We start from the raw sequence: 14123 nt of genomic DNA, 5'->3' as shown, positions 1-14123 counted from the left end.
TAAGATCCAGGCCAGGAATTCTACAACCCTGACAGCACTATGGCACGGTTAAAAAAAAAAAAAAAAAAGTGCAGAAATCTAAACCTGGGGTGTGGGGAGAAAGGAACAGGAGTTTCTCTTTTTCTTCCTTACTTCCTTTTCTTTCTCTTTTGTTTTCTAAATATAATTCTCATCTCCCTGTGAAGAAATAAGCTATCTCTAAAGAGTTGGTGCTCTGAACCATCTTTTATAAAACTTTTCAAAGTTTCTGAGTTTGTGGGATGTGTGTGTGTGTGTGTGTGTTGTCTTTGAAAAAGTAAATAGAAATGTTTTCATCGTAAAAGCACCAAAGGGTAAATAATGAAGTCTCTGTCTTATCTCAGACCAGGGTCTCAGAGGCAACCATTGTTATCACTTTCTTCTGACTCTTTCTAGAGATATCTATCAGCATATTTGTGTTTGCCTGCCTGTGTGTCTACATTTTATATGCATACATATATATGTATATACACATGCACACATATATATGTGTGTTTTTCCTTTTTACACAGATGGATACACACTGCTATGTGCCTTGACTTTTTAATCTAGCACTATTCTTGGAGAGCAACCTGTATCATTGTACATAGACCTATTTCATTTTTTAAACAGCTGTTTAGTAATTCATTGTATGGATGTGCCCAATTTATTTAACCAGTCTCCTATTAATGGCCATTGATGGAAACTCCTTTTAAAACTGCTTATTTGTCCTTAAACCTTACTGACTCTAAAATCTGCTTACATAAAGTGGGTGTGCACATCTGGGTAGGTTCTCTTCTACTTAAAGGAATTTTGAATTCCATTTGGTTTTTAACCAGTTTTCAGAGTTTTTCTTCGATGACTGTATTTTAAATAGCAGCCTCAGGTACTTATCCTGGTTTTGTTTTTGTCAGTAGAGTACAATTTTAAGAATCCTAGTAATAAATGCATTTCTGGGGAAAGGGATGGTAATGGTATTTATAAGGGTAGAAGTTGCTCCTGTAAAATTAAGCAGGCCTGTTTTTCAAAGTTCATCACTAAAGCCTGGTTTTCCTTCTTACAGAGTCACCCAAAACCAGGTTTTTTGTTGTTGATGGTGGTGTTTTTATTTGTTTTGTTTTGTTTTTTTCCAAAGCCAGTTTTAAAATAATCCTCTAGTCTATATTTCAGGGGATACTGGATATTTTTCTGTGTTTTCTCTTTTTGAAGCCATAGAACTGCAGCTTGCTAGTTTTAAAGGCTTGGTGGTTAACACCTCTAAAATTAATGAACCAATGAGTAAAAACACTAATTGTGTACATTTCACACTGCAAGTTTTTGTTTTTGTTTTTACACTTATTTTTGGTAACAAATTCCTGCTGTGCTATCCCTTATTTTAGTGATTTTATTTATTTGTATTGAGTGTGTGTTTTTTTTTTAGATTTTTTTTTTTTTTTTTAGTGTGAACCATTTTTTTTAAAGTCTTTGAATTTGTTACAATATTGCTTCTGTTTTATGTTTTGATTTTTTGGCCGTGGGGCATGTGGGATCTTAGCTCCCTGACCATGGATCGAACCTGTACACCTGCATTGGAAGGCGAAGTCTTAACCACTGGACAGCCCAGGGAAGTCCCTATTCTGTGGTTATTAATCAAAATGTTTAATTCCAAAAAGTTAATATACGTTAAATTATATATATATTTTTTATTGACATCAAGATAATAAAATTAATTTTTTTAATTAAAGTTTGCCCTAAACTTTAGGCACTCTAAGATACTGGGGTGAGGGGATGGAGGGGAAGGGGGTGGGGATTTCTGCTCTTCAGCTGTCGTAACATCAGCCATCTATAGTCTTACATATTATGGAAGCATCAGTGTTTATTTTTAGTCAAAGCAGCTAGTAATGGAGAAGACCTATCAGATGATTTGGTTTACCTCTCAGCACAGAGGGTCACACTTGATAAACCTGATTTTTGTTGAAGTCAGATAAGTTTGTTTCAGACTCTGTGTTATTTCTTGGCTTTTATGTTCTGTCACCCTGGCTCTGCATGGACTTAAAATAATTATGTGGGCTTCCCTGGTGGCGCAGTGGTTAAGAATCCCCCTGCCAGTGCAGGGGACACGGGTTCGAGCCCTGGTCCGGGGAGATCCCACATGCCGCGGAACAACTAAGCCTGTGCACCACAACTGAGCCTGCGCTCTAGAGCCCACAAGCCACAACTGCTGAGCCTGCGTACCACAACTACTGAAGCCCGTGTGCCTAGAGCCCGTGTTCCACAACAAGAGAAGCCACCGCTCGCCACAACTAGAGAAAGCCCATGTGCAGCAACGAAGACCCAACGCAGCCAAGAATAAAATAAATAAAATAAAAATTAATTAAAAATTAATAGTAATAATTATGCAAGATCCTGCGTTTGGAAAACGTAAAAACATGACATGAATATATGAGTCTCGCTTTATTAGAGGATGAAAATGCCTGTGTAGGGCTGATTCCCAAGTTGTGCCATGTTTCCTGAAAGAAGTAGAGAGGAAACTTGCTTATTTTAGGGGTAGTTCCTAGGAAAATCATGTGAGTAGGCGGTAGAGAAAATTCCACATGTACTGCATAATTGAGAAGAGGACCTGAAAATAAGAAGAGGAATGGTTTTTAAATTGTTTTTTGTTGATTTGATGCATGGTTTTCAACCTGACACTGGAATCTGCAGTTCCATAAGGGAATTGAAGTAAAAGAGTAAAAAGTTTTCTGGGGAAACTAAATAGAAACAATTTTCCAGTGAAAATTGTAAACCTATTTTATATACTTGGCATATTATAATACAGAACTTATTTTTAAATTTTTCTGCTAATTTTTCCATGGAGTGTTGTTCATCCTTCAAGTTTTCCTTGGTAGTTTTTCCCACTCATTCTGTGATAAACATGAAAGCAGCCAAAGGAAACATGTAATCACCAAGTCATAATGAGACAGCATTTGCAAAAGAATTTTGACATCCTGAGGACTAGCAGGTTCTGTTCAGTTTGGTCCAGGAGTAGAAAGAAGAGGTGGAGAGAGATGCCAGAAGTTTAGATTTATATGTTGTGACTTGGAAATGAGAAAAACTTTGAAGGTGAGAATACTGGAATGAACTTCTTTCTTCACATTTGGGAGGAATTAAATGGAGCTCAGAATAAAATCACAGGCAAGAGAGGAAAAAGATAACTGGATTTGTCAACAACTGAGAACAGGCTTCAGTGCTTTGAACGCATTCTTCAGTTAACTTTGCTCCCCTTTTCCTTTTTGTGCCATCCTTGGCCTCTTTCCTCCCCTTGCTGGACTCTTTAATAGAGTTTCACAAGTTGAACCTGGCAACTTTTATGCCTGGCTTGGCACTGTGAAGGTTTTATGTTCCTAAAAACTCTTCGAGGAAATGGATTATTTTTTAAAAGACAGTTTCTTTTGAAAATGAGATCATCCTTGATGTGACATCTTACCTGAAATAGAAATTGATATACTTCCAGTGTAAGATGTGCTGTTTATATATAGAAAATAACATAAGTAATTTTTGGGACTTCCCTGGTGGCGCAGTGGTTGGGAATCAGCCTGGCAGTGCGGGGGACATTGGTTTGATCCCTGGTCTGGGAATATCCCACATGCCACAGAGCAGCTGAGCCTGCATGCCACAACTACTGAGCCCATGTGCCGCAAGTACTAAAGCCCGCGCGCCTAGAACCCGCGCTCTGCAACAAGAGAAGCCACTGCAATGAGAGGCCCGTGTACCGCAACAAAGAGTAGCCCCCTCTCACTGCAACTAGAGAAAGCCCGTGCGCAGCAGGGAAGACCCAATGCAGCCAAAAATAAATAAAATTAAAAAAAAATAAAATAAAATAAATAAATAAATAAAATTAAATCTTTTGAAAAAGAAAATAACATAAGTAATTTTTAAAAAAAGTGATGGCAGTAAATAATCATCACTCCAAATGCAAGGATCCTTGGCATGTGGAATTGAAGGAACAGTTGCCTAATGAGTAGAAATTTACTTCTGGCTTTACTTGTCTCTGTTTTTATCCCCGTGTACTTGGAAAAAATAGTATTTTCTGGAAACCAGGCTTCTTCACTGTTAGAAGCAAATCTGACTTGGAAAGATGGGCTGGGGAAGGAGAACCCAGCTTTGGCTCTTTCTGGTTGTTGTTGCAGCTTACTGTCCTCTACTTCATTTATCAAATTATGTAATAACTAGGCAAGAAAGTGTGCAGGAAACACTATGTCCTGTTCCTTTAACCCTAAAAGTAGACTGTATTAGGATTTATCTTCTGACAGTGGGAAGGAAGTGTAAGGAATGGAGGAGCGGCATAGGTAAAGAATCCATGTTTCATTATCAGGAATCTAAAATTATTAGATGGCTTAGAAGGCAGTTCACGGTTATATGGGAAAATAGATTAATCAACAGGTTTTTTCTGTTTAATTATTTAGAGCTGAACATGTATGTGGATACTAGGTACCGTCTTTCCTGATTTTATTGCTGACCCCATTATCTTTCCTTTAAAATCAGATCCTTTGTTGACATATTTCTGTTTCGATTGATGTCACCCTCATTTTGCTGGTGACTGTTCACGAAACCTCGAAGGAAGACTCTAGTTTCTCCCCCTCTTCTTTACCCTAGCTCTGGTGATTTTTCTTCTTACATACAACCCTTCCTCTCAATTCCTGATGTAGCCACCCTGGCGCAGGCTGCCTGCACTATTGAAATTAACTCCTAGATCTTCCTCCACTTCTGTCACTGTGCCTACCTCCATTTCACCCGTAGTTCATTTGTTTTGGGTTATAAGATTAATACTCTTAAAACCACATTTTGCTGTACTCACTTTCCTCCCTCCTAAGCTTGAGAAATCATAATTGGTTTCTACTGTTTACCATTCAGGTATGTGGGGAGCTCCTTTAGCTTCCACTTAAGCTGTGAGATCATCAAGGTGATCTCACTGATGCTAATAAACAAGGATATCCTTTCCTCTGGTTGGTGGGGGGTGGGGTGGAAGGTGCTGTGCTTACAAAGCTTGACTGACCGAGGAGGTGCCCTTCTCATCTCTGTTGGCACTAACAAGAAAGAAGTATGGTAGTGACAAGCTTGGAGGTATAGTAAGGAAATCTTTGAGGTCTACTGGAAGATTTGAGTCTCCTTGTTGAAGGCCTACAAGATGAGTATAAACTCCTTAGCTATTGTTCATGCTCCTTGACAGCCTGGCACCTGTCGTCTTCTCCAAGCTTGTTTTCTATTAATTACTTACAGGAGATTCCACTTGTAGCCAAAATGTTTTTGTTTGTTTTGTGAATACCAACATTCCCACTTTTACACCATTGATTATGATGTCCAGATGTCCTTTCTCCTTTAAACCATACAGTTTTTCCAGTATTCCCCCCCAAACCCTTCTTTGTGATCACCACTACCATATATACTATTGGAAGTTCTGAAATATAATACACATTGGTTTCTAATATCATTTTGTTCATTCAGTAAAAATTTGTTGTGGGCCTATTACATATCAAGTAGTATGCTGGGGATTCAACTGAAAAAGAGAATTTCCTTGTCCTTGGGAGTTTACATTTTCATGAGAGAAACAAATATACCACTGAGTAAGATCACGTAGATTGAGAAAAGCCAGGTAAACTAATTTGTGATAGGGAGGGGGCAGTCAGGGAAGGTTTTCTGTAGGTAAGCGATTTTCAGAACTAAAATCTCCCAAAGTTTTATGGCGGTATGTTTTGATCCATGTTTTTAATATTTAAAGCTTATTTATTTATTTATTTGTCCCCTTGTTCTTAACTGTTAACTTTTGTAAACATTTATATCCCTAAATGGATGTGGCAACTAACTGGTTACTATCTTCTTAATAATAGCTCTCCGAATGTTGATCCAGGAAACACCTCTCAGCGCTCTTTAGACAAAATAAACCTACATTTCCTCACAGGTGCCACGGCCCTATTACTGATTATTCGAAATTTTTACACTGTTGAGTCCAAAAGAGCTCACAGATGGGCTGATCCAAAAAATCAAATTACTGGGGTTTTGTTACAACCAGATTCTGATTCAGTGGGGTGGGACAGGGACTGAGGTTTTATTTTTCTAAAAAGTTTCCTGGTGATGCTGAAGCTGCTAATAGATTGAATATGTTTTGAGTAGCAGAGTTTCAGAGTATCTCTTTAGAGTTGAAGAGATAAAGAATTAAGATAAAAACAGGTTGAAGGTGTATTTTCTTCTATTTATATGGATGGATCCTGCAGTCTGTACATCCTAACTCTCATTTACTGTCAGTCATCTAAATCAACTAATTTCCCAGCTGGGTTGGGCTCCTATCCCTGAACCCAGAGACAAGCGAATCTTGCCAGTGATTTGACTAGAAAGCTTCTGTTCTCCACCCCCCCAACCCCACCCCAGGGGTGAGTCTTCTCCGTGTCATGGGGAGCTATGATAAGATATGCACCCACCTAATTGAGGTTGTGATATGATTCCCTGAGGCCCTCAGCCACTGAGTAATAGGAAACCCCATCTTTACCAGAAGGAAGTGTTCCTTTTGGCATTCTGCCTCCATCCAACTAGTTTGTGTAACTGTCAGGCTCCAGGAATGGCTTCTGAGGCAAGTCTGTATCCTACAATGTGTAATCAGGAACTGGAAGAAAATTTATCTTCAGCTTTTAAGATTCCCAGTAGAAATTCTCATAACTTGTAGGAAGCTTGGCAGTTGAGTGACCTGCCCATGACCTGAGAAAGGAACCTGCTAGAGTGAAATGCAACTGTCTCTTTATTCTGCCTGAGTATTTCCCCTGACGATTTTCTGTGGATCTTTTCCTGACTCTTCTATTCTGCAGGTATTCTTTCTTTCTTTATTTTTGGCTGCCTTGGGTCTTTGTTGCCGCCAACGGGCTTTCTCTAGTTTCGGCGAGCGGGGGCTACTCTTCGTTGCAGTGTGCGGGCTTCTCATTGTCGTGGCTTCTTTTGTTGTGGAGCACGGGCTCTAGGCACGTGGGCTTCAGCAGTTGTGGCACGTGGGCTCAGTAGTTGTGGCTCACGGGCTGTAGAACGCAGGCTCAGTAGTTGTGGCACATGGGCTTCGTTGCTCCACAGCATGTGGGAGCTTCCCGGCCCAGGCGCAAACCTGTGTCCCCTGCATTGGCAGGCGGATTATTAACCACGGCGCCACCAGGGAAGTCCTCTGCAGGTATTCTTGTTGACTGCAGACAGGAAAGCAGTTGCTACAGGCAACTTGTTCCTGACTCTTTACAACTAAAGCTAGAAAGAATTATTTCTGTTGCCTTTCTTGGGAACTTTCCTATGGAATTTCCCCCCACAGATTGGACTGCAACAGTGGCTTTTAGATTCAAGAGATCGAAAAAATGTTAGATCTGAGAAATGTTGTTGATGACAGGGTGGCGAGAAGCAGTTGGTAAATGGCCTGGTACAGGGGTTTTCAAACTTTAGCCTGTATCACTTAGGGGTCCTGCACCTCTAGGGTTTCTGATTTAGCAGGTCTAGAGTAAACTGGAGAATTTGTGCCCATCCTCATTCCTTCCCATGTCTTGTGATGTGGTTACATGAAAGGCAATTGGTGATAACCAGAGAGATGGGCATGGGCACATGTCCACAATAGTACATTATGATCATCATCATTACCTCCCAGTCCTTGTAGATTTGTTACTTGCTTTAAAAAAAAACAAAAGCAAACCACTGAGGCCCAAAGAAGCAGCACCTCTTCTAATGTTGGAACATGAACATGGTTGGTAACCCAGCTCACCTCCTGTGAGGCTTTTTGGTTTGTGCTAGTAGAGACCTGATTGTCTAGAGTTAAGGGATAGGTTGGGGGCAGCTGGGAAACTTGCTCCTTACCCACCTTCCTATCACAGAAATACATGTTTTTTTTTTTAATTTTTAAAATTTATATAATTTTTAAAGGTCACTTTCCATCTACAGTTACTACAAAACATTTGGCTATATTCCACGTGTTGTATAATACATTTGAGTCTATTTTACACCCAATATATTGTACCTGCCCCCTGCCACTAGTAACCACTAGTTTGTTCTCTTTATCTGTGAGTCTGCTTCTTTTATGTTACATTCACTAGTTTTTTGTAAAAATGCATGTTTTTCAAGATGATCCATTTTAAACCCAAAAGTAATTTGGGTTTTGGACAACTGAGATAGGGAAAGGGAAGGGAGAGTTTTGTTGATCTGACTCTTTTTATCCCTCCAAATCCCTTAGATGTGCCTTGCTTACATCACATAGTTTGTTTCTGGTAGCATTCCTTGTTCTCAAAGGTGACTAATGAGATGCTCTCTATTGCAGCAGTTCTGGAGCATCCCAGGAGGGACCCAATGATCTGGACCTTCATCTTAGTGACCTTCCTTCAGATGAAGAGGAAGTCATCAACAGTTCTGATGAAGACAATGTCAGCTCTGCTTCTAGTAAAGGGGAGCCTGACCTGCTGGAAGATAAACAAGTATGTTGTTGGTAACTCAGAAGTAATATTTATTAACATGATAGGCATAAAATCCCTGTTCTAAATGTTCTGAAGTTAGATTGCAGTGATGGTTGCACAACCCTGAATATATTAAAAACCATTGAATTATACATTTTAGAAGAGCAAAAATATATTGTATGGAATGCAAATTATATCTCAATAAAGGTATTAAAGAAAATTAAAAATCCTGATAAAGGGAAAATGATAGTGCTAAGTGGAAGATTAGTACAGAGTCATGCATATCATGTAGTCCTATGTACATCAGCCCAGGATGGGCCACAAATGTGGCTTTAGCCAACAAATAACTCAAGGAAAGAAGGTGATAGCAGTTTCTAAAAGAAGAAGTCTTTGGTGTAGAAGCATAGGAAGAGACCTTCTGTTGTAACTTCTTTGATTTTCAATTTCTCAGTTTATACAATGGGACTGTAATGTTGTTCTGAGGCTCAAACAGGATAATAGTTGCCAAAACACTTCGTAAGTCAAGAGTTTATGCACATTAAACATGTATAGGGCTTCCCTGGTGGCGCAGTGGTTAAGAATCTGCCTGCCAATGCAGGGGACACGGGTTCGAGCCCTGGTCCAGGAAGATCCCACATGCCGCAGAGCAACTAAGCCCGTGCACCACAACTACTGAGTCTGCACTCTAGAGCCCACGAGCCACAACTACTGAGCCTGCGTGCCACAACTACTGAAGCCCATGCACCCTAGAACCCGTGCTCCGCAATAAGAGAAGCCACTGCAACGAGAAGCCTGCACACCACAACCAAGAGTAGCCCTTGCTCGCTGCAACTAGAGAAAGCCCTTGCACAGCAACGAAGACCTAATGCAGGCAAAAATAAATAAATAAATTAATTTAAAAAAAAACATGTATAATATACTTCTATAATTGTGTTTGTGGTAGGTTGTATTAGTTTCCTAGGGAAGTCGTCACAAACTACCACAAACCGAGTGGCTTGAAAACAGAAATATATTGTTTAACAGCTCTGGAGATCAGAATTCCAAAATCAACATGTCGGCAAGACCATGCTCTCTCTGAATCCTGTAAGGGAGAATCTTTTCTTTCCTCTTCCTTGTAGTTTGCCGGCAGTCCTTGGAGTTCCTTGGCTTATAGCCACAGCACTTCAGTCTCTGCCTCCATCGTCACGTGGTGTGCTCCCTTCATGTGTGTGTGTCTGTGTCTCCTCTTCTTGTAAGGACAACAATCAGATTAGATTAGGTGCCCACCATAGTCCAATATGACCTCATTTTAACTTACTGATTACATCTGAAACAGCCCTGTTTCCAAATAAGGTCACATTCTGAGGTCCTGGGGGTTAAGACTTGAACATTTATTTTGGAGGGACATAATTCAAACCATAACAGGTACTATATTCCATGGACATATAATGGGCATATTACTGATATGTGTCTAGATGCCAGTAACATTCCGTCATGAAAGTGCCAGACTCAGTCTTAGTAGGAGGAGAAAAGAAAGAAGATGTGCTGCTGTGCCCTTGTCTTAACTTTGTGAAGGAAAAGCAAGCTGATGTTCAAAAAGTTATTCCTGGAAAGATAAAAGTACCACCATTAAAGGAAGAAAATTACCCCTGCACCACACCTGTGTGTCTGTGCTTATCTATGTGCAGGTTATTACATTGAATCTTCAAAATCATCCTAGGATATAGATCTAACATATGTACTGTTTTTCTCCTTTTCACATGAAGAAAAGGAGTTTATAACTTGCCTTGTGCAAGTAACTTGCCTTGGAACCTCCTGAAGTGAGGTTTTTAACCAAAATCTGTCTCTGCTAATAACTTGGTGTAAGTCCCAGAATCTGAATGATTTTTTTTGTTTGTTTGTTTTTAAATATTTATTTATTTATTTGGCTACGCCTGGTCTTAGTTGCAGCACGTGGGATCTTTAGTTGAGGCATGCGGGAACTTTAGTTGTGGTGCATGGATCTTTTAGTTGCACCCTGCGGGATCTTTAGTTGCAGCCTGCGGGATCTTTTGTTGTGGCATGTAGGCTCCTAGTTGCGGCATGCAGGATCTAGTTCCCTGACCAGGAATCGAACCCGGGCCCCCTGCATTGGGAGCACAGAGTCTTAGCCACTGGACCACCAGGGAAGTCCCCAGAATCTGACTGATGTTGATGGAACATGTTTGGGGTGGGGGTGAATAGCCATGCTAATTTTTTTTTTTTCTCCAAGTTTTTAGTTTTATATTTTTTGGTCTTTACTTTCAGTGCTTAATAAATGATTGTTTAAAAATGAGATCTATTCATTCTGCTTCATTGTGGTTAGAATATCACCACTGTTCACCCCTCCTAAATATTGACTTCCCTGCCTTTTTTACCCCCAAATTTTCTTTGTAAAATAGCTCATCTGATATATACACTCACAAAGAGAGGCGAAAACCTAAGAGGATATTGTTTTTTAGAAGTTAATCATGTGTCACCTCATTTTGGGGATAATTTAATGATAAGGAGATGTTTCTCAGGCGGATCTGGTTGTTCAGTTTTTTGCTTTTTAGTAGAACTCTTGGGTAATATAGCAGAGGCCTTTTATGAATTCTGTTTAAAAGTAATGGATAAATTTCACTGAATTTTACTTGTAGTGAACAAATATGAAAAGAGGAGAACAGAGTTAAGAATTTACAAAGCTGGGTCTGGGCTGTTATCAGGAGATCGGAACATAAAACTGGATTTCAGATCAAAGGTTCTGTTTTGGAATTTGTTTGAATTATTTTATGGCCTTGACAAAGTAATTTCATTTGTGGTCCATGTTTCAACTTCCATGACTGTATACTTTAGGCAGATGCATTTATTTAACAGGTAGTCACCTTTGAAATGCGTTGTAATTTAAGTGAGGACTTTCATTAACTGAAAAGTTAAGATACCAAATAAAGCCTCTCTCGCGCAGTTTTACATCATTGTTTGACTTGGGTCAGAATCGTTGTTCTTACAAGTTGAAGTTAATATAGAGCTTTTTATTTTGTTTTGGTTATCTTTGACTTTCTGTTTTGAAAATGATTGTAATCCACTGAATCATTTTCTGATAGTGACTGTCCTTCTTTAGCTCTGTAGTCCTCCTACTTTAAAAGGTAAAGTAGACAGGGCTTCCCTGGCGGCGCAGTGGTTGAGAGTCCGCCTGCCGATGCAGGGGACACGGGTTCATGCCCTGGTCCGGGAAGATCCCACATGCCGCGGAGTGGCCGGGCCCGTAAAGTAGACAATAGAATACACAGATTCCTAGAATTTTAGAATTGCAAAAGGCCTTAATCATCTAGTCCAACACCCTACCCTTTTATATGATGAAATAGCTATAATGAGCTTTTCGTTTGTTTCAGTTTACATATTCATGTTACTCAACACATATTCAGAAGCAATGTGCTCTGGTCTTAGATTCTGAGAAGGTGGCAGCCACCCTTGTACACTTGCTTATTCAGGCATCTTAAGTGCATAGTGAACCAGGCGCTGCGCTCTGCACAGAAGGGGGCAAGGGTGAATAAGATCACAGACTAGAGAGAATCCAGATGTGTCAGCAACTAAACGCAGTCCACTGGGTTAAGCCCTAAAAGTTCTCCACTAATAAGAGAATAATCTTGGGACTTCCCTGGCAGTCCAGCAGTTAAAGACTCTGCACTTCCACTGCAAGGGGCGCGGTTTCAATCCCTGGTTGGGGAACTAAGATCCTGCATGCTGAGCAGTACGGCCAAAAAAAATTAAAAAAAAAAAAAGAGGGAATAATCTTGTCATTTGGGGATGGTAGGGAGAGAATATCAAGGCAGCCTTCATAAAGGAGGGATCCTTTGAGTGCCTGTCACCTTAAAGGATGAGTTGATGTATGCCAAGCAGAAATCTTTGGGAGAGGGGGAGGTGGTGAGGAGGGATGTTGAAGCAGAAGGACAGACATGTAAGGGCAGAGCACACTTGGAGTTGCAACGTGGTTGCAATTTGGCTGGATACACAGTGTGGAGGAGTAGGAATGAAACTAGTGAAGATAACTAGACACAATGTGGAGTGTCTTCTAAACATAGCAAAGAAAGTTCAGTCTTTGTTGCCCATAGGTGATAGGGAGCTGCTAATGTAGCTCAACCTGAGAACTAATGTGATTATATTTGCATTTTAGAGCTAGTACCTCTGGTGGCAGTGGAGAGAATGGGTTACAGTGGGGTAAATCTAGAGCAAGGAAGCCACTTCCTAGGTTACTGCAGTAATGTAGGCAAGAAATAAGGAGGCAATATGGAAGGAGAGGAAAGGATTAATAAAATATTCAGAAGCACAAATCAACAGGGCTTGATAACTTAATTGTGATCATAGAGTGTGGAGAAGAAGGTAGAATCCAGGTTTCTGGCTTTGGTCAGTAGGTATATACAGTACGTAGCAACGAGTGACTGAAGGCCATCAAATGCTGTATTCTTTTTTTTTTTTAACATCTTTATTGGAGTATAATGCTTTACAGTGGTGTGTTAGTTTCTGCTTTATAACAAAGTGAATCAGCTGTACATATACATATATCCCCATATCTCCTGCCTCTTGCATCTCCCTCCCACCCTCCCTATCCCACCCCTCTAGGTGGTCACAAAGCACCGAGCTGATCTCCCTGTGCTAGGTGGCTGCTTCCCACTAGCTATCTGTTTTACATTTGGTAGTGTATATAAGGCCGTGCCACTCTCTCACTTCGTCCCAGCTTACCCTTCCCCCTCCCCATGTCCTCAAGTCCATTCTCTACATATGCGTCTTTATTCCTGTCCTGCCCCTAAAATGCTTTATTTCTTATGAATCTTTTCCTGATTATGATTACACCACTTGCTGATTATGATCCTTCCCTCCTTCAAGATATCAGCACATTTCATAGTTGTCCTTATGTATAGTTATTTGTATACATGGTTTGATCCCTTGTTCACTTCTTGAAGGCTGGAGCTATTTCTTATTTATCTTTAATCTCCTCTTCTAACATCTACTTTCATGCCCCGTTTCAGAACTACGAAATCAGAATTTCCAAGACAGTTACCTAGGAATCTGAAATTTAAGAGCTGCCTGGTGGTTTCAGTGATCAGTAATGTTTTCAGACAGCTGTAGAGCAGTGAATTAGCTGACGGTGGAGCTGTTTTCTACTACTAACCTTGCTATCAAATTATGGATATTGAATTACTAACGTCAGATTTTTAAATGATGGAGTAAAAATGGTACATTCTTCCTTTTGGGCATGATCTCAGAATAACAAGGAGGATAAGAAATATAAACTCTGCCTTCAGTGATATTAGGAGACAGCTAAAACCCTAAATCACAATATGTGAGTAAGGGCTACCGTGAGGTTCCAGTTTCTCCATATCCTCGCCAATGCTCGCTATTTTCTGAATTCTGATTATACCATTCTGTGGGTATGAAGTGATATCTCATTGTGGTTTTAATGCATTTCCCTGATGACTAATTATGTTAAACATCTTTCATATACTTATTGGCTCTTCTTATATCTTCTTTAGTGAAATGTCTATTCACCTCTTTTACCCATTTTTAACAGAGTTTTATTGAATTATAAGAATTTTTATGTATTCTGGATACAAAATTCATGATTTACAAGTATTTTTTCTCACCTATGGCATATCTTTTTATTTTATTTTAGTTTATTTTTGCGGTACGCGGGCCTCTCACTGTTGTGGCCTCTCCCGTTGCGGAGCACAG

The 14123-nt window shown here is 40.0% G+C and overlaps 1 protein-coding gene across 2 annotated transcripts in view; it reads left to right on the top strand.

Moving 5' to 3' along the window:
- The window catches only part of FGD6 (FYVE, RhoGEF and PH domain containing 6), a 109515-nt gene that overhangs the window by 30449 nt on the left and 64943 nt on the right, over positions 1-14123 (top strand). For both annotated transcript variants that reach the window (XM_082666734.1, XM_082666733.1), the window contains exon 3: positions 8285-8438. In XM_082666734.1, coding sequence (XP_082522860.1) covers positions 8285-8438 — 154 coding nt within the window. The remainder of the gene's footprint in view (positions 1-8284; positions 8439-14123) is intronic.

The sequence above is a fragment of the Grampus griseus genome (genome assembly GCF_964374135.1).
Source record: "Grampus griseus genome assembly, chromosome: 11".
Classification (NCBI taxonomy): Eukaryota; Metazoa; Chordata; class Mammalia; order Artiodactyla; family Delphinidae; genus Grampus; species Grampus griseus.
Note: the sequence above shows the minus strand (reverse complement) of the source record. Positions and strands in the feature narration are given on the sequence as shown.